Genomic DNA, 26,386 nt, shown 5'->3' on the forward strand with positions numbered 1-26,386 from the left:
TTACCGAGCAGCCGATAGGTGGGAATGGTTGTTCATCTATCAACTGTTTTGTGCTCAGTGCACAACTTCCCAAGGGCTCGGGTCAGAAATGCTCCCGTCTGATTCACTGGGGCGCTGGCAGGTGGCATGGTCATTCCACTCACTTTGCTTGGCTGTCTGGTGCCGGCGCCAGGTGAAGACATAAGACCCATCCAGTGACCCGTCTCATTCTTGCTCCTGCGGGAGGCAGATCTGTCACACACTTGAGCACTACAAGATTGCGAGGCATCCAGATACCGCTGTGTCCAGAGACTAATTTATCATCCAGGTCCCCAACCTGGTTATAAAGCCGGACCCTCATGCAAAGCGACTGCTGCAGGCACACTCCTCCACCTCATGAAGCAAGGATCCGACTGCAGGAGTCCAAACTGTGGGTCAGCACAGCCCTTCCCCGTATCGCCTCAGAGAGAAACTCTGGGTCCCGTTTGGAGGCTGTTGCATTGTGATCGGGTTCCTAGACATACTGGTAAGATACCAACAAAGCCCTTCTCTCCCTTGCAAACGACCGTAGACAGACGGTTTTTAAACAAAAGCACAGCAAAGAAGGGGTAAGACATGCAACACAACTAATAATAAATAATAACCCACCTCCTCATTTGCAAACTAGTCTCAAGGTCTTTGGAAAGAAACACAAAACGATTCATATACAGTATTTAAAAAGAAGAGCAATTTAATTTACACAGAAGTACTAAATGTACATAATTCTTTAAAAAAATTGTTATACACAATAAATACAGTACAAAATTATTTTATAGTACTATATTTTGTTTCAAACTGTGATAGCGTTCACTGGTACCAGCGGGGCAAGAAAGAAAAGGGGGTTGTTTTACTTGGTTCAGTGGTGGGGAATTTTCCCTCTCCTTTTTTGCAAGTGTTGCTCTTACTTTATTTGGGGGGAGGGGGAACTAAATGAACAGGTGGGGATGATAGAATTCCTTTTTGCCATGATTTTTTTTTTTGGCTTGCATTTCCTCTTCAGGTTAATTCTACATCAGAGACAAGCTGACATGGACAGGGACAGCTGGGAATCAAAACTCATTACTATCCCCCTGCAAAACTATGTAAATTGAAATGTGCAGAAGAGGGGTGAAAAGAACCCCCCTCCCCACGGTGGAAAGAAAAAGGTACGGTCACTTCAAGTTAATTTCAAAACAGTGGGAAGATGTAAAAAAGTTTGAGTGCACTTCCCTGTAACAGTGAGAAAGCCAACGCATATCAGCCTGTGTCCAAAAGGGGTGTCTCTGGTTTTAGTTATCCATCTTGCAGAGAAAGGAAACAAAATAATGCTCAAATGATCCCAAAGCCACTCTTTCTTTTCGATTAAAAAAATTAGACACTAAACAAAAACCAAACAATTTAATACACATTTTTATATATATATATGTATATATAAAAAAGAAAACGCCAAATATTTTAGCCTGGGAATTGTCATTCCTTATTGCTACCTAACCACCCCTCTCATCACAGACAAGGAAGGGCTCAGAGGGCCATGGGGCAAGCCAATCCAAAAGGGGGTTCTCTCCTTGGATTTGTATCTTCCTGCCCAGTGGCACAGAGCAATGTTCAAATGCAAAATTAAAACCTCAGTAATAACAATGAAAAAAATCAAATCACTTCTGGTTTGCTTGTCTTCTGTGGTAAAACAGGAGACTTCCCTTCTTACCTAGAGCCAACGCGTCAGAACGGACAAAAGGCAGTTCACAAGCAACAAACCGTAACAAGTCTGACTGAGGCTTCCCAAATGGAGGAATTAAAATACACCTGGGTACAAAGGCAGAATGTATCCGGCAGTTTTTGTGAATGGAAAAGCAACACTGCTAATCTTTTTAAAGTAAATTAGAAAGCTTGTGGGCCAGAGGTACCGACCTGATACATAACTATCCAGAAAACCTACATCAGTGGTGGATGGTCTAATGCTAAAACACGCTTGTCAAAGGAAAAAAAGTAGACCTTTTTCTTTTTTGGTTAAATTATGCCCCCTAAAACTGTCTTCATTAAACTGCAAACTCTCCTTAAGACACACACTTTTCTCTACTTCACAAGACACAAAGGGTTAAAGAAACTGACGTTGCAGAATAGTTTAGGTGAGCAGTCACTGTTCTCCCCAGCAGCCATCTGATCTCTGTTTGGGGGTGCATAGAACAGCCTACGTTGCTGTTTTCCAGCAAGGACAACATGTCAGGAGGCAGTTGGGTATGTGCATAAAGCAGCAGGAAGTGAATAGGATGGGGAACAAACACGAAGGTTGGACATCGATGGGTAGCTAATGTGCATGTGACAATAAGGCCTGGTGGTAATAAAAGAGCCCGCACGTGGTTTTCCAAACCCAGCTCTTTATCTTCCAACAGACTAGAGAGGTTTGTCAATTGCGTACTCTCCCAGCTGGAAGGACCCGACTGCATACACTTCTCTATTCTCTTTGTCACATGCATTCACAGCGAGGGGTGACATGCACACTCTGAAGTATGCTGCTTTATACAATGGGTTGGGTATTTTTGATCTGCCTTGTGTGCGTGAGCATGTACTGAGCTGGGAGAAGAGTGGCAAAGGCAAGACGGATTGTGCAAACTTAACGCTAAGAATTGAAAACAAGGAACTTAGCAGGCTGTTCCGGTGTGCTCCACACTCCCCGAGAGCGACCTGCACACAGCTCTTAAGGGCTGTGTTCACCTCCAAGTTACTTACTCCTTAAAGACCCCAGCCCTCCTGTCACACTTCCCCTTCCCCACTGATTCTAAAATACTTGATTCTGTCCACTGAAATGCAACAGCTGCTTCTGTTCTAAATTACTTTCCCCTTTTTCTGTTTCCTGGAGTGGAGTGATGAGTGGCATATGAATACTTTTAAGGCCTCTTTTTGGTAAGGAATGAAGAGAAGAAAGAGGGGCAAGAAATGTGGCCCAAATTTCCAGAAGTCCTCAGCATCAAGTAGGACAGTGGGAACAGTGGAGTATTTTTGAAAATCTAGTGGCTCCATTGAGATGCTTACATGGGACTTCTGAGCGCTGAGCTAGAAGGTGAAAGCTGCTGACTCCTTTCTAGTTGAGTCTCTCGAGCTATAAAGCAAGAGGCGGCTATTGAATGGGAAATGGAGTTTGCAGATTTCAGGACGATGGTAACCACCAAGAACTGGGCGAGAAAGGGAAAGGCCTTGATGAGTTACAAACATTCACAGTCGCAGAGACCAAGTTTGAAGTCTGTTGCTAATGAGCGCATGAGAATATGTAGAAATGTGAATGCAGTTATGGCTAAGTCCCAGGCCCTGGACATTACGATTTATGATTCCCTTCTTGGAAAGGGAAGCAGCAAAAGAAAAAAAAATCAGATTTAGAGCCGGTAGCTGAATGCAGTTCATCTGGCTCCCCAGCAAGATCTCAAGCAGCTACGCTCCAGCACAACTTGCTGGGGCTCAGTAGCTCTGTTGGTGAAACACTGGGATGTTAGCCAAGGGGCTGGCCTGCATTTCATCTGCAGCCGGCCCATGTGTTTCTCTTTTCACATGCAGACATGAGGAAAAACAACATGGATTTGGAAGCATATGAAGCCGCCACTTACTAGGTGGCCCCGACCGAGGCCAAACAGGCCTGTCTCAAAGCAACGAACTGGAGACTCTAAAGCGCGTAAGAGGGCACTGTGCGTGACAAAAGATGTAAAACTCACTGTCTGAAAAACGATAACGGAAGAGACGAGAAGAAAGATTGGGGGAATTCTTGGCAACCAAGAGGTGAGTGAGCTGTCCCCTGCCCTGGGCCTTGACTTGTGGGGACAAACACTTGTAGAGCACATTGCAAATAAAGTACATGGTGGCCAAACTGCCTAGGAGTGTGTGCCCGGAGTCCAGGGAACCCCACCCCGTGACAATCCGTTTGGCCCCTCGGCGCACATACTACTCTATGGCCCAGGACAGGCGCTGACCAGGTGCTACGCTGCTCTGACTCATGTGGCATGAGTGACACACACTGATACTGATGGAAGAATGTTACACGGGATCTGGGGGAATCTGGGCCCTGCATAATCTTAATCCATCTGTTTGCAGAAGCAGCCTTTGTACATTTGCAGACTCAGTTCTACTCTCTCTAGAGCTGGCAAACTTTCCAGGAAGTCTGTCCTCCTTCCAGTGAAATCAATGGGGATTTTACCTCTGATTTGGATGGGACTACAATTTGGCCGGGGAAAGAATTCACTGGGATATACTGAATCCCAGCAGACAACGTATGAGTGACTAAAATGTGGAGGGACAGTGGTGTGGGGGTTGTGCCTTTTAAGATTCAAATCCTGTTGTTGGGACTGCTATGGTAAGAAAACACTAAACTTCCATGGAGTAGTAAGAGATGGCAGCTTTGTGTTTCTTTCAGGGGCCCCTTATGGTTAATCGACACACAACGCTAACCAGCTTCCTTTTACAGGAGTCTGAGAGCAGTGGAAATTCAGGGTATTCGGGGGTGTGTGTGCGCGCGCGCGCTGGGCAGGGTAGAACCGTAAATCAGTTTTAGGAAAGGGGAAAAAAGCAGCAGAAAACCTTCCAAATCCAAACAGTTCTGACTGAGAACACTGACGATTCTGTCCCTCTTCAGTTGACTTTGCCAATGTCGCCAGACTGGGTCCTTGGATCCCAGTTCACAAAGACAGGTTTGCCCTGCTCTCTGCTCTGCCCTCAGGGACACATTTGCAAATCCCAGGAGACACTGATGTCAGAGTAGCATACATCTATGCTAATGTCACCATCCTCAGAGTTGGGTTTGTCACTCAGACCTCTGGCTCTTTCAGGCACAACACACAGGAAGTTCTACAGTATCTCCTGAACTGCCTGGGTCTTGAGGTGTGGGCGGTGTGTGGATGTATAAGAAGAGCAAGGGACACAGAAAAGTGTCACTTCTGTTCTACCCCATAGTTACCAGACAAAGCAGTAACCGACTTGTTTTTCTCTGAATGCCCTGCTCTTATGAAGTTCCTAAAGGCAATGCAGCAAGGCAAAAAGGAGGACTTGTTTCAATAAAAACCCATCAGTGAGATGAATGTTAGGAGGATCAAAACCCAATAATTTATAGCACTCAGTGCATGGAAGAAACTGAAGAAAGAAATACTGTAAAGAATCCAATACAAAGGTGCTAGGAAACAGGCGCCCCCCTTCACTTGGCGTCAGGCACCCCCGTGGCTGCTGATGTAACACTACAGTTGTGAGTAGGAAGTTGTGAGTTACCAACCCGGTTGTGAGCAATTGATTTTAGGGGAGCCTGAGATTCTCACACAAGTTGATTTTTAGTGTATTTATTTTAACTTCCTTCTTATTTATTGTTACCTTCCTGATATTTCACCACTTCTTAATCCCCACTGTGGGCAGCTGGGCGTGGAGTACTTGCTTCTGCTTTTGATCATTATCTGTCTTGCCTACTGACAGAAAAGGAGGTTTTTGTGCAGAGTGACACGTTTTGCTCTGTGCACTCCAAGCCAGCAAGAGGAGACGTGTTCCCTCTCAAATCCCCTTCCCCCATCTGGATGTGAACTGTGGGATCTCATCAAAAGCAGCAGGGGCTTGCCAACACGAGAGACTGCGAGAAGGTGGTGTGCTGATACAGCAGCCTATTTGTACTCCTCTCCCGTGGCAATAAATGACATCAAGAAGCTGTGGAGGGAAACAGGCCTAGTGGCACATCACAAATATTCGCTGGCACTGATGCAAAGCCCTTACTCCACGTACTGCCAAGGAAAAATGGGAGGTAACAATCAGTGAAAAAGCTGTAATGGGATGAATGCCACACCTACAGATTACAGCATCGACATGCACACACCATACATATATAAATACAATTCAGTTATGGTTACCTACACACCCCTGTGGGGGAGCAGTGGAAAGAAACCATGTGTTTCCACTGTCACCACAGATTTGGGTAAAGAAATAATAAGGCATGAATGGGAATAAATAGATTCTCCTCAGGGTTTCTGGCATTCGCCAGTGTAAATGTTGGAAGAATGTCTGTCTGTTATTTGTAGTGAAATCATTACATTTCCTGGCACTTTCTGTATCACAGTACGCTCAACCACTGTCCACGTGTTGGTCTGGTGCGAGACTGACCACGAGTATGGTGATAAGCTCGCAAGAGAAAAGGAAGACCAAGCTGGAAAGACAGCACCCCCCACCCCAACTGAAATAAAATGTCCTGATGTTAATTTCACTAGGCACCATTTAACTGATAAATCTAGGATTGGGGAGAAAAGTGGCAGTCCTAGCTTCCGTGTGAATTAGAGAGACTGCTGGGACGGCTCGACACAAGAAAAGAGTTAGAACTCAATCTTGACAAAGCCACTGGACATGCATCAGCAAAAGGTCTGGTATCGGATCTATCACGGCATCCACCTGCTCATACACACTTGCTAGGGCTTCTAAACCTCCCTGTATGCTCGGAGGTCTAGCGCCCATGGGATGTGGAAAGAGCCAAGATGAGCAGAACTAAAGGAAAAGGAAAATCAGGGACTGACCAAAACTGAGGATGCTGGAGGAGAAGAGGGTCTGCTGGCACAGTAAGCGTGTTCGGCATGGCTCGGAAAAGGATGACTTGGGTCAGTCCAATACTCTCACGTCCCAGACTGCCAGAGGCACCCAGCCTCCACTTTTCGCTGAATAGGGCAAGGCTTTGCTAGGGAGCTCCAGACAGTCTGCCTTGGGCAGGTGGCGGAGGGTCATGTCAAGAGTAGACTCTGTGAAAACAGGGATCCCCTTCATGGCTTTAATAAGGAAAGCCTGTGGAAAAGCAAGACAAGGAGGGGGACCGAGAGCACGGAAGAAGAGTACAGGAAACACTGAAGCCACAATAAAGGCTGCAAAGCCGAAATGTGAAGCATGTAAACACGCACTTGGCATTTTTGCTTTCTGCCTTTGCTTGCTCCAAGCAGAACACTGAACCGCGACGCCTTGGCCCCAGAGCGTTCCCTTATCAGCACCCCCCTCGCCTTGGCATGCTGCAGGGAAAGGCCAGACCGGCTCGCTCCTCACACAGCTTGACTGCACCGCGCCTGGTTGCTATGAAAATATCAGGTTGCCATGGAGTACAACAAAAAGCAATGTAGCCACCCCCCTTTCCTCATCTTGCCTGTGCTGCGTCCGCGAGTCCCACCCACCGCTGCTCCCAAGGGAGCTGTTCTCCGAGTCCTAGGAGTAAAACTTACGGGCTTATTTGTAAACTTTCTTTTCATTATTAGTGTTTGCGTTTCCTTTCTTGACATTTTGCCCTTTGCTGACCAATGAGAGGTTCCACACGGTCCGGCTTGATCCGTGAAATAACTTAAAAACTAACAATACATGTTGCCCCGGTGGCGATTCCTCAGAGTCCCCTTTTGCCTCTCACTGGCTTAACTTGCAATCTGTTCAAAGTTTAAGAATTTTTTTTTTCGGGGGGGGGGGGGGGAGGGGAGGGTGGAGAGGAGAAGACTGATCAGATACTCAAATTAGCAATTTGTTACAGAATCTAAATTACATAGCCAGCACTACCTATGGGCCCGTCAATCCCCTCCCACCCGCCTGGTTGCTTCTCACTTGCGGTTCTAGGGTGTATCTGATGAGACGAGTGTATTGTAAATCCAGCCTCAGCTTGTACTTGACAACATCCATAGCCCATCATTTCAACCCTCGGATGAAGCATCACTAGGACACCCTCTTCCCCCACTCCTGCTGGTGCCAGGCCCGAGCCATTAGGTCTCTGGGTAGATGGCACCAATAACACCCACGGTGCTCGACCGTTTCAACCAGCAAGAGCGTTTTCTTCGGTCCTTGCTCTGTGTCCAGTTTCTGCGCCGTTTGGTTTTCTGTTATCTGTTCAACGTCCTTGCTCCAAGGCCGCCGTTGTGATTGGGGGCAAGGTAAGTGTCTGTACGGTGGACAGGCGAAGAGAAAGGGGAGGAAGAGGAGTTGTAAGAGGAGGAGGGGGTCCGGATGCTCTGGCCCCCAGTCTGAGGTTGCTGCAGGTTGAGGATGCTGTCAATGGCACTCTGTAGGTGCTCATTAAGGGAGTCGTCCTGGGGGCTGTCGCTGGAGAAGCTGGCGTTATCCACGTCAAAGGACTCGGACTTCCTGCGCTTGGCTGGAGGCAGGGGCACTTCCCAGGTGAGCTCTGAGCCAGAGCTGTGGTCAGGGGGCTCTGTTTTTATCATTCCATGATAAAACTCATCCTCTACTTCTGCAAGTTCCTTCATAAGGCCACTGGTAGAGTCATCGGTCTTCTGAGGGGCCGGGCTGCCTTGCATCACCAGAGAACGGGCATCACTCCTGCTGAAAAACAGGTGCTTGGCGCTCTCCTCCAGCTTGCTCTTCTCTGCCGCAGCCACAGCGGGGGGCTCATGGGTTTTGAGAGAGGTGATCACGCCTTTGGAGCCTTCCTCCTGCTTGATCACAAGAGGGCTGGGGATCGTATCCACCTTCGGGATGCTTCCCTTTGGACAGGCATCGGTGGCTTTATCTGCTACAAAAGCATCCACGTTCTCCCGGTAAGTCTTACGCAGCGGAAGCCTGCAGTAGGTCACAAGGGGTTTTTTCTCCACAGGAGCTGAGGTGACATGGTCAAGAGTCCCGTTCATTTGCCCGGCGGTGGTGGCGGCGACGGCGGCGGCGGCGGCGGCTGAAGAGTGCGGCTCAGATGGTTTAATGACAGTGCACACTGGGGGCGGCTGGTGGACGGGGTCCAAGGCAGTGTTGTGGACCACCTTGCTGAGACCAGCCTCCTGCTTGATCTTCAGCTTCAGCCCGATCCGGCTCCGGGCCTCATACGTTTTGATCGGGGGCTTGCTCCTCGAGGGTAGGGCATCCTCATCGCCGTCCAAAGAAGGGGAAGCTTTAGCCCACGTGACAGAAGGGGAGCCGCCACTGTGCTTGATCACCAATTTGGTGGGGTGGATCTGGGTAGCGGTCTGCACTGCAGGCACCTTTAGGTTCTCAGAAGCCGGGGCGATGCTGGACGCAGAGGCAAGCGCCAGAGAGGAAGTGAGGCTCTGCGAGCGAGAAGAGGAGGAGACGTACTCATCTGCAACAAACACACAACGTCAGTGTCTAGCCAAATGGTACATGGAGAAAACACCCATTAGAAAAATGGTAACAATAAGTGTGTGTCAACCGCAAAACTAATGGCAATTCTCACCTTTCCCTCGCATCTAACAATTACTCTAATTACTCGATTCACCCTAAAAAAAGCCCTAGCCCACAAGGGAAGTTTTACTCCTGTTTTATAGCAAATCATCACAAAAGCTGGGATTAGAAACCTGGAAGTCCTGACTCAGACTTTCTTCAATCACTAAACAGTCTTTCCTTCATGTAATTCCTGACATTTGTAAACATCATATTTACAAATCAACACTCACCCTGCTGCAGCTGGTATTTATCTCCTGTTCTATAACGCCCCTCAGTCCCTTTTTGCTAGCCGCTGCTTCTGTTTTTCAACCCTCTTCCTTTTGCTAATTTTCTCTCTTTCTGCCTCCTAGAGGATTCAGTCCCAGACTGGCTCACCTTTCCCCATGTGCTTCTGCTCAACACACAAGGAGAGGGGCGCAACCATTTAAAAGCCCCGTGTTCCTTTGATCATGCGTGCCCAGAAGGAACAATTTGAGAGCCCTGGGAATGGGGTTGTTCATGTTACAGACACCACTGCCTAGCTGTTCTTTCTTCTCTAGGCCACAAAGACTCTCTCCTTGGTCTAGGGTTCTTTCCAGATCTCTCAAGTTGAGCCAAACAAACAGAAATCACTGAGACAAGATGCCACAAATTTACATTTACAGGCACCCAAAAGGAGGGAAATGGAGAACTGGAGTCTACAGACTGCACCTAGTTTTTAGAAAATGGAGAAGTCTGCAGCCATTGACTTTGCTCTCAAGGGACAGACGGAGAAGCCTACAGAACTCAGCACACACTGCTCAGTCTTGCTCTGAGCAGCCTTCCACTCCGCTCATACAAAAGCATTGTAAAATGGGACCCGAGGTCTTTGCAGAGTGACCCAACTATTACAGAGGCAGCTGGCTGAGAGCTGGCATGGGACACAAGTTTTCCACTCCTGCCTTAATGACGTAAAAGGCAGGAAAATACTGGGCCTAGCTTCTAAAAGGAGCAGCATACGATCAAGCGAGGTACACAGATAACAAAAAGAACATCTCTCTTACCGGGTTTCTCCTTTGCTAGCTGTTTATCAAGAGCCAGCATGGTCTTTTCTTCCTGAATAAACATTCGATCAATCATCACCATCTCTGCAGAAGGACTAACTCTCTGCAGACCAAGAATATAAAACAGGTGAGAATTGGAAGAAAAGGAAGACACTTTTATCCCCATACAGAAATTAGGGACCCAACAACAACTTACAAGCCTCTCCAGCTTCTGCTTCATGGGAAACCCACACTACTACTGCGGCGTGACACTGAATTACCATGGCATGACACTGACTACTGCTTGTTCTCACGGAGCAGGCACATGTCTAACTCAGGCACTGAAAAACACTTTTCCTCACTCCGGGCTTTTGGGCGGTGGGTCCCCAGAATGGAAAATCTGCCTTCCTTACAGCATTTTAATTTAAACTTGTACTCCAAGTTAATTTCTTGTACTTCTGCTCTGACCAAGCTTTACTTTCCCCATTAAAAAGAAGTTCCAGGGTTGCTGCAAAATTACCCCTCACTAATATCCTGTTTCAACTGAAAAGTAAAATAAAACATTAACTGACATAATTGTGATGAGTTCCTTCCAAAAGGTAAAAGCCTTTTTCCCCAATCTCCCTACCTACAGCTTGAGCCAATCTCATTGAAATCAACTGACTTCAACTGTGCAGAGCTGAGCCCTTATATGGTCACTAGTCAGTCAGTCACACTGCAATGTAACACACTCACTACAAAAGCACAGGGCAGATTTGAGCAGCCTGACAATCATGCTGACCATCATCCCACTGAGCACAGTAGCACATAAAGGCCAATCTTACCCGAGACTCCTCTAAGAGCAGCAGGCGGTATTTGTTCAGCATAGCTTGCGTGCGTTTCAGCAGTTGGGTTGACACGGTTTCAAACTCTTCATCTACTAAAAGAAGGGGTAAAGAAAGGAGGCTGTTTGTTTTGCACACAGGCATTGCTGGGCTATCTTGCTACATCTGAAAGGAAAGCCTCCATTCGCTGACAGGGAAATGCAGAAACAGGACTAATGTTCTATACCAATAGTAGTGGTACAAGAAAACTCAGCAGCCTCATTTGTGATTGGATGAATCCCAGAGATTGCCAGCTGTGACTGCAAACCCTTGCCAGGGCAGGCGCTGCAAGTCTGTCAGGACAGCTCCGGGCAGTGAATCAACTGAACATGTGGAGCAGGAGAGAGATTCAGCACATGGTTTTGGGAACACAAGAATCGCCAGCCTGGTTCAGACCAAGGGCCCATCTAGATCAATGTATGGTCTCTGACAGAGGGCAACAGCAGATCCTCGAGTGGAAGGGACTAAGAACACCCCAACAGGACAACTATGGACTAACTTACCCACAGGGAAATGTCTTCCTAAATACCTCCCCCCTCTTTGCTTCTCCCCTAGTCAGTGGCTGGCTTAGGCCCTGAAACAGAAGGGGTTATGTCCATATAATGTATTCTGGAGCCTGTCTACCGTAACTGTGGGTGGTCTCATTATCCATATACACGGATTAACCCTTTCACTCCTGCTATGCTCTTGGCCTCCTTGGGTCTCCTAGCAAGGATCTCCATAGGTCAAGGCGGGGCAATATGCAGCCCAGGGCCAGCTCTAGCACTATGAGCCGGGCTGTGGGCTGCAGGCTGCATCTGGCCACTTTCTATAGAATGTCTAGTATCAGTTTCCAATGTGAATTTAATACAATGCTCCCTCACTTTTCTGTTATAGGAAGATAAATAAAAGCACCTGGTGCATATTGGCTATACTCAGAGGGGGACCCATGTTAGTCTGTTACTTTAAAGACAACAAGCAGTCCTGTGGCACCTTAGAGACTAGCCCACGGAAGCTTACTGTATTTGTCAGTCTCTAAGGTGCCACAGGACTGCTCGGTGTTTTCTTCTCTAGACTGTTCATTGCTTTACATACTGACATGATCTAGAGAGAGAACAATTCTTCTTTCCTGAATTCCAGCATTAGGAAATGGACAATTCCTGCTTCAAGTGCACACTATTATAAATAGGGTTATCAGCTTTCTTTGTGGAAATAATCAAAGGATTATTTGATTATCTGCTCCTCACAAAGCTGCGTGACGTGCTCCTGTCGCCCCAGAGATGAGAGGCAAGGTGAGTAAGGTCACACACCTCACAAAGAGAAGACTGGCCCCACTGCACGGGACGAAGAGGCTGCTGTCTGCACTAACTGGTAACGAGGAAAACTTCACAAGGTTCCTATCCCACACAGACAAACAGGTGAGTTTCAAATGGTTCATTAACGTCTAATAAAAAGCGTGCAGCACCGTGTGCTCCAATCCCTGGATGCTCAAGGGGTCTGTCACAAACGGCATAGCACTCCTCACATTCGCTTGGGGGAAGTTCTATGCTCTGTGTTACAAAGGTCAGACCAGAGTAGCACAATGGATCTTTCTGGCCTTGGAATCTACAAAATGCAGCCACTGCTGAGGTGCAGGATGGCAAACAGCAAAGAGAAAATTTGACCGAGGACACCAGGAGAAATTCCAGCTCCTGTGAAAAGCTTTACAGTATGATGAGTGGCCTCTCAAGCAGAGCACTCTGTTTTTAACGTCTCCTCCAAACGCTCCAAACGCAGAAGCCAGTGATGGAACTCAGTGCATCCAGCTTTGAAAGATTAAAGGGCTGCAACACTGCCAGATTTCAAATGTGGTTCCAGGAAGTTTATTCAGGTGTTGGGATTTATCTTTTTTTTTCTGGAGTGGAAACACAGCAGCTTCCTTTACATGTATGAACAAACCTATTTCCCCCATGACCTACCAATCGTGACCTCTCTCATGCCGACTGTGACGTGGTGGGGGTAACTTGCTGGGGTGCAGGGAAAGGGTGAGTCATTATGCAAAGGTGGCTCCAAACTGGTCTGACCAGCCACCCCCCATGGGGAGAAACAAAGGAAGGTGGATGCTGCCCTGGCTGGGGGGCAGGGCTGGAGGAGGGTTAGTTAGTTTCTGTCTGGGAGCATGGAGGAAGCAGCCTCAGCTACAGGCTGGGGGGTTTAGAAGCCGAGACCCCCTTCCCTATATCAAGGGGGGCTGAGGCATCCTAGGCCTGCCCTGTAGCCTGATGACATCTGTGCTGTATCCAGAAGAAGCAATAAACCACCTCTATTCTACCGGCTGGTGGAGTCTGTTCATGCCATTACGGGGGTGCAGGAGGCGGGGGACCCCAACGTGCCATCACACTGACATCAAAAGAAGAGACCCGAGTTTACTCCCTCGGGGAGAGATCCACCTCCATATTCTGTTACTTGGCTAAACTAAGTTTCAAAAACTTTGCTATAGTTCTAGGACTATTAATGATCATCCCTCCTTGCATATACAGATGAACTTACCCTTTCTGTAGTCATGGGTAGAGGGGAGCATCCCCTGATATACGTGATAGGGTAGAAGCCTTTGTAAAGCATCTTCAAATGACTGGAATGAAGTTTTATAGTCAGGGCGCAACACTGCTCCCTGATGTTTGTGTAACTGTTCCAAGAAACTTAAACAAAGAAAAAAAGAAACAAGTCAGACAGTTGTAAAGAGTATGGAAAACAGGCCCAGAAGCAGAGAGATTTCTGTAAAAGCACTGTGATGAGTGATGGAAATTCTTATTGCTCCTCCTTCCAACAGATATCCAATTTTTGCAGGGATTGCAGCATTCTACAAAGGCGCTCTATTGCTTACCTTCTCTGCTGCAGAAAGTGAGAAGTTTTAGGTGTGTGGAACATGAAATACACACATGTGCATAGACTAGGTGTGCGCACACACACACACTAGACTAGGTGCGCGCACACACACACACACACACACTAGACTAGGCGCGCACACACACGCACACACAAACACACACACAGTTACCTATCCTTGCTAATACTGTCTGTAGTTTTAGGGCTGCCAAAGGGCACTCATAACTGAGTTATATAACATCTTGTGATATTTCTGGGCAGCAGCAAGAGCTCCAAGAACAGACGAAAGGTTCTTTTGATACAAGGAATGTGACTCAGACATCCTATAACTCAATTATAAAAGTGCCCCCTGGGAGCTTTCAAATTATATTACTACAGTTTTACCAATTAAGGAAAATGTAATTTATCTTCAAGTTAAACCAGTCGCACCCTCCTCACACTGACACTACAGCTAGTTGAGTGAAAACAGGCAGTGATGGAATGTGGTCTGCTGTGCATGTGTGACGTACTTCATGCAGACAGGACACACATGGTTGCAAACCAATGCAGTGTAATACACAGTTAGCCATGTGCGTGTGCATGTGTATGCACAACCCAAATGCACTAATGCAGAAAGGAAAATGAGTGCAATCAGGGAGGGAGGGAGGGAGGGAGAGAGAGGCACAGCAAAATTCTGAAAGAGTTCTCTTTTTCAGTGAGAAATGTACATTTGATCAAGTGCCACCCTGGGATCCCCTGGAGAGGTACTGGAGGGCATCTTCTGTTACTCGATCATCTCTGTCTCATGCTCCCTTCCAAGTAGAGTAGACTATGGTGTACAGCATTGCTCAGAGGGTGCTCATATACCCAAACATAATATACAATGAGACAGTTCCAAAGTTAACAGGATATTCGGTTAAACTGTGACCTGACTGCTATCCTTACACTGTTCCCTTTAATTTCTTAGGCTCCAACACTCTCTGTGGGAAACACTTACCAAGCTTCCTTGCTGGGCTGTAGTGTAGGAGTTTTTTTCAGACCTCCAAGCTTGCTATCATACTGGTAAGAAAGAGAAAAGAATGCACATGAAAGGAATGAGCAGATTTGTTTAACTCTGCAAACAATGATGATCTAAGGGAAGAACCATCCAGCCCACATTAAAGGGAACTCTCCCTGTTTGGCAGATTTATACAAGGGCATTGGAGGAAAAAATGGGATTGTGGGCTGCAAGAATATCAGATGGATTATTTTAGAGATTCTGATCCAAAGTGCAGAAGAAAAGGGAGAATTCCCTCTGAGAAAAACCAGCTTTGCTCACTTTAAACATGGCAGCTTTCAGGCAGCAGAAAGACACCTTCCTTTGGAGCTCCCACACTGATAGGACAGTCAAACAAAACTGAGCTCGTAATGGAAGGAAAAAACCGAGCAGTCTCCACTAGACTCACGATCTCAAAAAGAAAAGCTTTTAACAAAATTACCATTTAAAAACCTACTACACATTGGTGTAAACTCACCTGCTGCTGGGTTTGGACTGGGACCGAGGGCATGAGTTGTGACAATCCTTTCCCAACTACCTGGATCTGCAAGGGACCTTTTCCAAGATTCAGGCCGGAGATGGAGCTAATCACTCCAGGTTTGGCCTGCAAAAGAAACAAAGTTTCTCTTTTATTTGGGACCCCCATGTGAATTTAATGTCTACAAACTGATTGCCAAAACACACAGCAAGAATCTACTCACCATGAGGATTTCAGTCATCACCGAAATAGTTCAGAATGGAACTCTTTGGTGTTGAGATGCAAACATTCTGAATCAATCTTTTCTGATAGGTAATTATTTTAATTTGCACTTCTAGAACGTATCTCTCAACAGTATTTGCATGCCACTAAATACACTGTGAAGTACATTAATTCCCTCAAGGAAGAGGAACACAGCGCCCTCCCCCAGTGGTCTAATTCATTTTAATAGGGATCATTTGTTTTCTTTGTGTTTAGGAGTTCACAGTACTTGCATACTCAGTAATTATATGCCAGAGTCAAACAGTATTTGATATGTAATTCTTTCTTTTTGCAGAAAAAGAACAAACCTGGAGTGCAAGCCGGTAAGTTTTGTTCATCTTGAAAATGGACAAACTCTGCAAAGAAGCCTCACAAAGGAGCCCTCACCTGAACTGCCTGCTGCACGGCAAGAGGCGCTCCTGGCTTCCCTGGAACTGTGGTCACTTTCCCCCCAGAAACAGCTGTGGAGCCACTGGGAAACGTTTTGCTCTCGGCAGGAACTGGAGCAGCTATGCCTAGCAAATATGAAGAGATTTTAAAATGAGAGGCAGCTTTAAACAACAATGGCAACCTGTCTTGGATTCCTGCAGCATAGTCCATCCTGAAGTATATTTACAGACTATCTCGAGTAGAGTACTGGGCAGTACTTGGGAAAATTTTGCTCATCACTTCAGCTATTGGTGAAATGCAGCCACCTCTGCAAGCAGTTTAGCAGCTCACAGCAATCTTCCACAACAGGGCAGCAAAAGCAGTGAAAAAGACAACCTCCTAATTCAACTGAATACTAATGTGGGGGACAGTGGGGAAGCAGAATGCAATTATCAAAACTGGAATTGTGCCAGAACACGAGGGCTAGGCACCTCTACTCTTGAAGACACGCACCAGGGGATTTTAACAACCATGAATCAGAAAAGTTTAGTTTTATACCCATGCAAAAATCATTACTGCCAACACAGCAGAAAGCAACTGAAAAATCTAAATACCACCACACTGTAAAGCCGTATTTTTCTTTCTTTTGAACAAATGAAAATGTGGACTTTTTCAGTGTTAGTTTGTTCAGTGTATCACAGGCATAGCATTAAAAACAGTACTGATTTTCTATTTGTGAAAGTGCATGAAAACAGCTGACAGGCACAGTGCATAAATCTAAATAAGTAAATGTGGCAGGTGTGTGAGAAAACTACAGAACACCTGTAGTCTAAAATGCATCCCTGTGGAGCTGATGAGCATAAGGCCTGTGTATGAAAGTCCCACTTCAATATTTAAAGTACGATTTCAGTGAGGATTAAGTGACGCACTGACCCTAGCTTTCAGCATGAGGTGAATTTCACCCATAGCTCTCAAAGAAGCTTTGCACAAGGTAAATATCATGAATCCTCTTTTTTAGACAGAGCTGGATGCTGAAAGAGGTGAGCAACTTGCCCAAAGCAATCCAGCCGGTGAGCAGCAGAACTGGTATTAAGGAGTCTTGACTCTCCACCCAGAGTTACCGGGCTGCCCCCAATCAATGGAGCTACTTCAGATTTATATTCTGTCACTGAGAGCAGCTTTTGGTCCTAGGGTTCAATGAAAGTTGAGGGCACTTTCTAAATGTGAAGGGGAAAAAAGGAAGAGAAAGAGGAAGTCGAAAGTCACTATCCCACAGAACTGTAACAGAATTTCCCCTTCCCAGACTGGTTCCTGTCCCTGAGCACAAGAGTAGGCCCTACCAAATTCACGGCCATGAAAAATGCATTGTGGATGGGCAAATCTGGTGTTGTGCGCTTTTGCTTAAACTCTAGAAATGTCCTGGGGGACGGGGACCGGCGTTTCTCAAACGGGGGCACTAACCCAAAAAGGGGCTGCACAGGGTCACAGGGTTATTTTAGCAAGGTTGTGGTTTTGCCACCCTTACTTCTGTGCTGCCTTTAGAGCTGGGTTGCTGGAGACTGGTAGCTATTGGCTGGGCGCCCAGCTCTGGAGGCAGCACTTCACTGGCAGCTGCGCAGCAGTAATGGTGGCAATGCCATCCCATGCAATCCTTACTCTGCCCTGCTGCTGGCAGTGGCTCTGGCTTCAGAGCTAGGCTCCCAGCCAGCAGCTGCTGCTGTCCAGATGCCCACATCTGAAGGCAGCTCTGCCGCCAGCAGTAGCAGCACAGAAGTAAGGGTAGCAATACGCAACCCCGCTTACAACCATGGTGTCCAACACTAGCCACCTGTGGCTAGTTGGCTGTAACAGTAGCAGGTGGCTATACGGCTATAGAAGTAGCAGGTTGGACACCACGGCCCTACAGTAACTCTGGGGCCTCTACCCCAAACTCCTTTTGGGGGCAGGACCCCTCCAATTAAAATCCTATGACCGTGAGATCGACCAAAAAGGACCATAGAGTTGGTTGGGCCCTGCACACGAGGCCTGGCTGTAGCAGCTTATATGTGGATGCCATTTTGATCAACACCGACTTCTGCTGCGGCAGTGCTGCGAGTGGTGCTTGATGCCCTCCTCCAGGACAGGAGCCATGCCACTCGCACCTGCAGGAGAAGGCTGGACTGCAGCGGGGACAGATGGGTGACTGTGGACTGGGGCTTGCGCGGCTGTCACTGCTCCTGGCTGTCCTTGGCTGCTAACCAGGACAGATGAAGGCTGGCTGCTGAAGTGGCTCAGAGCTGAAGGCGCCTGGCTGGTGGAAGTCTGGTGTTTTGTTTGCAGGATGATCCCCTGGGGCACCTGTGTGGAATAAATGGCAGAGGCTGAAAAGATGCTGGAGCAACATCTTTTGGATCGTTTCCTCCTTTCACCTTCCTTTTTAATCTCCTACCTACCATAACTATTTCTACCCAGCAGCAAATATGGAAAGAAAGGGACCCTCCCTTGCTCTCGTGTTTTCAACACAGTCCACTGGCTTCCACCCCATAGCCCCAGCGTCTCAGTTTTAGGCAGTGAATGTCAAAGAAATAAAAACCTCTTTGCTTAACAGTGCGAATCTCCGGGTCTGTCAGTGGCCAGAAGTTAAAAATCACACAACTATGCCCTGTGCGTTTGAAATACAGCAATCCGGCCCCCAGAAGTCCTTTCAAGGGAAATTTACTTTTAATATGTAATTGAAACCCAAAGAGTTTGGCTCGCCTTTCGGCTGCAGATAAAGTGACAGCAAAGGCAGTAACTGAAATGTGCATTTTGAAGAACTTTTCGGATGCTTTTTAAGACATAAGGGCCTGAGCCATCTCTTATTGAAGGGGATCTGCGAGACTCGGGCTCAAAGTACCAGTACTTAGGCTGATCTACGCTACAGTTAGGTCAACGGAAGGCAGAGTCTACCCTACCATGGTGCTTCTGCGGATGCAAATGGCTCACTACAGCAACTACACCCCTGAAGGGCTGCCAGCTGGAGCCCTTCTCCTGCTCCAGCCTTGACAGCCCGACTGCCTCCCCATTGCTGCTGCAGCTCCAGCAGGCACAGCTGGGGAGGAGGGCATGTCCTCCGCCTGGGGCAGGTCCAGGTTCAGGTTCATCTGCCCCCTGTGCTCCCCAGCCAGAGTGAGGAATGCAGCAAACGGGGCATTTTCCTCTGGCTCTCTGATGAACGAGAACAGCCAGCAACATCCCTGTACAAGGTGGGGGAACAGGGGCAATTTCAGTTCTCCCTAAATGATGCTTGGGGGGTGGGAGGCTTGGGGCGGGGGCAGCCATGGACAAGGATGGGGAGGGTAGTGCCTCCAGACAGCTCCTTTCACCAGCCAAGTCATTCTGTCTATTTTCTGTATGGTTTTATGAGGAGCAATCCCATTCAAGGCACATCCCATTTTCCTGTCCCAACCAAACCCTGACCTTGGTTTAAATTTTGATAAGAGAAAGCTGTATACTGGATTGGTGGCTCTAGCTCTTCCCATTTAGAAGGAGTTCTTGAACAGACAGACTCACTCATGTACAGACAAACTCTCTAAAAATATACAGTACATTTACACAGTACTTCGTAGCAAAGATACACTCAGGGCTTGTCTACATGAACAATTAGTTTGTCACAAGCTGGGGTGTGAATCGTCCCTGCACTAGTTTGCTGATTCGTGTGCTAAGATACATTAAGAGCTAGTTCATTCACTTTAATTTAGTCCTCTTTGGAATGGGACTACCAAAGTGAACTAATGAACTGTTAAAAACAACCAATAGTCTAGTAGCACCTTAAAGACTAACAAAACATGTAGATGGCATCATGAACTTTTGTGGGCACAGCTCACTTCTTCAGATGACAGGTGGGCTGTGCCCACGAGAGCTCATGATGCCATCTACATGTTTTGTTAGTCTTTAAGGTGCTACTAGACTATTGGTTGTTTAAGTTTTTTGTTATAGACTAACTCGGCTACCCCCCCGTAGCTCATGAACTATTAACGCACAGCAACCGAGGGCACAGAGACAGGTAGTCTACAGCAGGCTAGTGAGGGATAGTTTCACACTACAGCATGCTGCAAACTAAGAGTGCATCTATACTGCACCTGTAGCTTGAAATAAGCTACGCAATTGGAGCTACGCAAAGTGCATAGCTTATTTCGAGTTAATTTCGAAAGAGCGCTATTCCAAAACATCCCTTACTCCTCGCGGAATGAGGTTTACAAGGACGTTGGAATAGCGCGCCCATTATATTTTGAAATAATGGGCTTGCTCAAAAGACACGGAATAGCTATTTCGGGATAGCGCCAGTGTAGACGTACCCTAAAAGTTTGTGTAGCCAAGCCCTTAAACAGCTCCAAAACAACCGCTATTCTATGCTGTTAGCTTCTAAAGGCTGACACTATGCTGAGCACTACCCAGGACACAAATACCCTGATAATTCCTTCCCCCGCATATTAAAGACAAAAAAAGCAAGATAACTCCTTGGGAGCCCAAAGGATAGTTTAAGGTGGTGACTTTTGTGATTTGCATACCTGTCCAGAAGCTAGACAGAAATGCTACATTTTCTAATTCATCTGACCCATCCATTATCCTTGATGTACAGGGCGAATTGTAAGTTGTATTATATTGATACAACCCAGGCCACATTTAATTTACTCCCTTTCATGGTAATGAATTTACCTGCTGGAACCTGTCCAATAGCTGCTTTTGCGGAGAGGGGTTAGGAATTGCAGAGAGTGTCTGGAATTGATTCGGGACCATCTGAAAACTCCGTTGCTGCTCCGGTGTTAGGTGAAGGGTCTGGGTTGGGGCTGGTGGTTTGATTTGGCCTTGGGAAGGGAACTGGAAGTGTGGGGAATGAGTATGAGGGGACTCAGTTGGAGCCTGGATCTGGGACTGCAGCCGAGCTTGCACCTGTGTCTCTGTCTGGGGCTGGATCTGAGCAGCGAGCTGAACTTGCAGCTGCATATGTGGAGGCGTTGCCAGCTGGGGCTGCCCTTCGGCCTGAGGCTGCGGTGGCTGGAACTGTACCTGAGGCTGCGAGGGAGGCCGTAAAGGGTGCTGAGCAGGCCCGTGGGGCGATGATGCCATCTGATTCTGGATCACATACAAATTCTGCATTTGCGTCTGAGGGGTGCAGGACCGGGAGAGGGGTTCCGAGGGAGGCCGGGACAACGTCTGTGGCTGGGAGGGGGGCCTAGAGTGAGGGCGGGAAGGTGGCCGGGAAAGTGGCTGGGGCTGTGACGGAGGGCGGGACTGGTGGGGAGACTGCATCTGAGAGAGGTGTGCAGGCTGGAGCTGGGGGCTGTCCCCCACCGGAGGATGAGGTAGCGAATGGGACGGGGAGGCGGGTAACTGAAACGAAGAGAGAAAGAGGGAACAGGTTAGTCAGGGCTGGTGTATCTAAGCACAACGCTCACGTGTTCTTCAGGCAACTCAGGGCATGTCCACCCAGCACACACCGCACAGGGATTAGCGTGCCTGGGTCCCACTAGTGCTGGCAGTGTCGACAGCACACTTCAGTGTGAGCAGCACAAGCTCAGTACACACCTGGGGTACGTATTCAGCTCCCGAGCTGCACTCTCTTCACTACCACTACTGCCCGTGCTAGCTGGAGGCTGGCTTGTGCACAACTACGGCTGTATAGACACTCTTCGACCAAGCTGCACTCTCTTCACTACCACTACTGCCCGTGCTAGCTGGAGGCTGGCTTGTGCACAACTACGGCTGTACAGACACTCTTCGACCGAGCTGCAAACCACTCTGCAAACACACACAGCCTGGGGCTGCCACGCTGCCTATAAAGCCCACTGAACTCAAGTCACTCTGCGATGGGCTTTTCCATGGCAGAGGAGCTTGAGGAACTGAGCAACAGATACCGAGAGGGGCTTCTGTGAGCTAACCAGCGCATAGGTAGGCTGATTTCAGGGACACATTTCCACTGGGATGTCTGTGGGAATGCTACGGTCACTTGCAATGTACTGCACTAGCTCCGCTGCTTAGAAGATACCTTCAAAACGTTTTTTAAGTCAGTGAAAGAAAAAACTCGGGAATAAAACTTCTATGCGTGTTCCTTCAGTTTCCGAAAACAGCTCCAGGTCTCAGCCAGCATAGCCAAACTTTCCCTACACAGCCTTACTGCTGGGGGACAAAATCCGTACCTGTGTGTGACTATAAATAAAGCCCTGTCCTTCTGCTCCACAAACCTGGCCCCATGAAAAACACAAGGGAGGTGGTGTCCAGTTTTATTTTTAAAACGTACTTAGGTTCCTCCCTTAGAGATGAGGGTATGTCGCCGGAGCCCTGCACTGGCCACAAGGGGCTCCTTGGTTTTATTTACCTGCCTCTGTATTGCACTAACTCAAGCGCTCTTTGAATTGCTTAGAACAACTCTAGGAACACCCAAGTGCCTCCCACCCAAAGGAGCAAGCTTGTAGTATATGTGGGTACTGGCTTCCTGCACATGTACTACCACTGTATTAGAGCCACTCAGCTCACCCTGTGAAGACACGAGCTATTGCAAGTCCCTAGACAGAGAGCTGGGTCAATACCACAATCTTTTAAAATTACAGCGGCAAAACTAATCTATGATAAGGTCAAGTTCTCAAGTCTTATTATGGCTAAGAGCAGCCTTCTGACTAACTCACCACTTTAATGTCTACCACAATCCTTATTACGACAATTTTCTACTAAAATACAAAGAATAAAAGAATAAAGCCTCTGGCAGGGACATAAATGTACCAGGACAGCAGCGTGCAAGTGTGAAGGGACAGAAGAAGAAAAAGCATCGCAAGACAGCAGCAGCTTCCAGCGTTAGTGAGAACCTGCAGGCAAGCAAGCAAGAGCAGCAGGAATTCAGAGAGTAGGCAAACGGACTGACAATAAGGGCCAGAAGGCAGTATGTTTGGGAGGGGAAAGAGATTCAATAGACCTTCTGATGCAGCAATGCCTGGACATGTCCCGGTTCTGAATCTAAAGGCAACTGTGAAAACATCTGTAGCTCACCCACACAGCATGCTGATGTTTTCAGTATTGTCTGGAAGCTTCTAAACTGCACTACACTGCAATCTGTACCCTCATCTTCTCCAGGCTGCTTACATGATGATCACGGGTGATATATTACTCAGGACCATTTGATCACTTTGGATTGTGCCTGAAGTCTGCTAACCACACCATGCACATCATTCTTCTCCTTCGATTGCTGTCTTCTCAGAATAAAAAAGTTAACAGTTTCCTTTGATTCTGGGCGGTCCTAAAAACAGTGATGCATCTGCTTTTATTTTAAAACAAAGATGGAACTGGATTTGTTTCATTTTCTCCTACCTTTACAGGCCCAGCCTAGAAAAGTGAACCAGAGAGTTGAATTTGGAAACTATAAATATTGGAATCGCGGACATAAGAGATGGAAAAGATCTATTTCGTCATCCAAGTCCGCTCTTTACCAATATGTGAAGGTACCGTGCACTACAACTCTTTTCCTATAGAAATATGTTTATGAATATTTATGTGTACTTATATACACACAAACATTTTGAAAATGTGTGTTTAAGCATGTATAAATATTCATAAATGTGTGTATAACATAAAAACCCACACGCATAATGACCTTAAACTTTTGATTACATTTGAGACTGTCAAAAACACTTTTTAAAGCATATGTTTTCTTAAGAATTTTGCTTTTTACCTCTTTTGTTGTTGTTGCAGTTGCAAGCCTCATTACTAGCAAGAAAAGAATGCTCGGTTATTTCCACATTTCTGTATAGCACAGAGGCCAGTCAAAAATCTCTCTCGCACACACATGGATTCAGGGCCAAATGTACTGTCTATGTACTCTCTGTAACTGAGAATCAGAATGGAGCCCTCAGGCTTCTCATTACCAGTCATCCTAGTACAGTGGTTTTCAGCGTGGTCCGCGGAGCCACTCTGAGAAACCTGCTAACAGACAGCTCATGTTTGTTTACCAGCAGCCTCACAGCTCCTATTGGCTCCAGTTTGTCGTTTGCAGCCAACAGGAGCCGCAAGAAGTAGTGGCCCAGCCCACGCCACTTCCTGCAGCTTCCCTTGGCTGCACACAACGAACCGGAGCCAATGGGAGCTGCAAGGCTCCGTGGCTGCAGAGCTCGTAAATAAACAAACCGGAGTGGCCAGTTAGCAGGTTTCTCAGAGCGGATCCGCGGACCACTCTGAGAAATGCTGCCCTAGGAAGAAGGGAAACAAACGTGACGGTAGCAAAATTCTTTTCTGACTATTTCTTGTATTACACCACAAGAGGGCGACTTCTGTTACTGTTATAGAGGTCACCGCACCCCCCCCCCACTTCCATCTTGGTTTTGAAACGTGAAAAATGCTAGTGTGCACCTAAGAGATGCACTAATATTTTGTCTCCTGCGGAAGCAAAAAGCCAAAGGGCACTCTAAGAGGAAGGACTAAAGAGAGTAGGTGGAATCGAAGGACAGAAGGAAGACAGAAAGACAGGCCAAAGCAGGCTGTGTGGAATCACAACAGGTAAGGGCTACCTGGCAAGCCAGTGCCTGTTGGGAATGGCTGGCTGAGAACTGAGGTATAAGATTCGGTCCTTTGGACTCCACCGTTGCCAGATTCTGAGTCTGGGTCAGCTCTCGGCTGGCAGGCGGCTGCAGAGCTGCGCCCGCACTGCTGCTGACTATCACTGATGCTGGGACACTGCTTGTGGTGCTGAGGGCTGCTGTGGCTATGCTGTAGATGGGCAGAGGCATTGGAAGGTGTGGTGGTACTGTGGACTGATTCAGATTGGTCTCCTGCTGCATTTTCAGGGCTGCCGGATAAAATTGCTGCTGCTGCTGCTGCTGGTTCCGATCCTTCTGAAATGTCCAACACATTTAGCATTGACCAGATTTATGGCTCTTTCTCCTTTCCTCTTTTTTCTGATTTTCACCACCCAACCCCCATCCAATTCTGTTGATGTTCACACCATCCAGCCCCCATTCAATGCAGGCATTTGCTATTAATGGTACCTTATTAACAATGCCTCAAAGTGTTGTCAAAAGTAAATACTTTCTGTTCTTGCTCTTTATCACATTCCCCCCGGATATTGGTATTGATACTTTTCAAGACTCTGTCTTCACAGGCACTAGGGTTATGCAGATCCAACTTGCAGAATAAGGCTACCTCCCCTGAAGATGGGCAGAAGAATTTTACAGCAATTTCCTGCAGGATCTGACCACAGCCATGAACTGTATTAAAGTAGTTTATGCTCTACTATGAAATGCAGGGAGCACACCTAATGGATTGTAGCTTTATACAAGAAGGGGTAACAGAATTTCATGCGATATCAAACTACAAATAGAAACAAAACGCCTCAAAGCCAAGACTTCGGGAGACATCTCTGAAACTTCATTCTTAATGTCATTCCATAGCAGCACTAGCAGGGTTCACGGAAAGTCATCTGTGCTTTAAATACGTGAATGTTTTTTCCTGCCAATATCCATCAAGGATCACTTTTCTCTCCTAAATCAGAGCTTCTGTGAATTTCTTAGTTTCACAGTGCCATTTCCCTCCTCAAGCTACTTCAGCATTTGTACATTTATTTTATATGGCAATAAACAGTGCATCTAGTAATACATTTTAGATTGTTAAAAGGGTCATTGTCAAGATCAAAGACTTACATTTAAAATGAAATATCCCTACCTGTGTTACTAGCAACATCCAAAAAAATTAAAAATTAAATTACTTAGAGCTTCCCTTTCCTGTTCACCATCACTGATACTGTTTGTGTACTTTTTGCACTTGAGACAATGAAATGAGACATCAGTTTCACTATCACTATTTCTGGTCCCTGAGTCAGAGCTCTAAACTAAGCTCTGTAGCCTTGGGAAAGTCATTAACTTCCTTACCTCACATTAACCATCTGTAAAATGGAGCTAATATTACTTTCTCAAACAGTGCACAGGAGTGTTGTAACAGCTAATTAATTAAATGTTTTCATCATGCAGCAGAAATGTATAATTATATAAAAGGTAATTTAAATATTATTAGTCGTATTTTGTAAACCCCAAAGTGAAACTGATTATGATGGCTAATTCTCTGCACTTCTGTGAGTTGCACAATTAGTATCATTATCACTTTTAGGATGCTGCTGTGTTCCACCTGTAGGAGACTCTTTTAATTTAAACAACTTTAATTGTATTAGAAAAGATAAAATCTAATCTATTCATATTAGGTTATGTACCCCTCCCCACCCTTTCCCTTTTTTAAACTACTGTCTACATCTAGGGCCCAGCTTTTAGCTAACAGTGATGACTTTAATGGATTATGCAGTTACTATGTCATAATGGTGAAAGCAGGTATATTTTGAGGAATCTAGAAATAAAGAAAAATCACAGATGACACTAGTTTTGTGTCTTGTAATTTGCCAGAGGCTCTTAGT

The 26,386-nt window shown here is 46.7% G+C and overlaps 1 protein-coding gene across 11 annotated transcripts in view; it reads right to left on the bottom strand.

Moving 5' to 3' along the window:
- Positions 1 to 684: 684 nt before the first annotated feature.
- The window catches only part of BICRA (BRD4 interacting chromatin remodeling complex associated protein), a 127,889-nt gene continuing 102,187 nt past the window's right edge, over positions 685 to 26,386 (bottom strand). For 7 of the 11 annotated variants that reach the window (XM_075917967.1, XM_075917966.1, XM_075917971.1 and 4 more), the window contains 10 exons: positions 24,498 to 24,821; positions 20,662 to 21,336; positions 18,126 to 18,321; positions 16,003 to 16,130; positions 15,355 to 15,480; positions 14,838 to 14,899; positions 13,526 to 13,674; positions 10,979 to 11,073; positions 10,176 to 10,278; positions 685 to 9,049 (listed from right to left, as the gene is read on the bottom strand). In XM_075917967.1, coding sequence (XP_075774082.1) covers positions 7,842 to 9,049; positions 10,176 to 10,278; positions 10,979 to 11,073; positions 13,526 to 13,674; positions 14,838 to 14,899; positions 15,355 to 15,480; positions 16,003 to 16,130; positions 18,126 to 18,321; positions 20,662 to 21,336; positions 24,498 to 24,821 — 3,066 coding nt within the window. In that variant the 3' untranslated portion in view covers positions 685 to 7,841. The remainder of the gene's footprint in view (positions 9,050 to 10,175; positions 10,279 to 10,978; positions 11,074 to 13,525; positions 13,675 to 14,837; positions 14,900 to 15,354; positions 15,481 to 16,002; positions 16,131 to 18,125; positions 18,322 to 20,661; positions 21,337 to 24,497; positions 24,822 to 26,386) is intronic. The other 4 variants (XM_075917964.1, XM_075917965.1, XM_075917973.1 and 1 more) reach the window with 4 other exon arrangements.

This window comes from Pelodiscus sinensis, unplaced genomic scaffold (assembly GCF_049634645.1).
Source record: "Pelodiscus sinensis isolate JC-2024 unplaced genomic scaffold, ASM4963464v1 ctg82, whole genome shotgun sequence".
In the NCBI taxonomy this organism is placed as follows: domain Eukaryota; kingdom Metazoa; phylum Chordata; order Testudines; family Trionychidae; genus Pelodiscus; species Pelodiscus sinensis.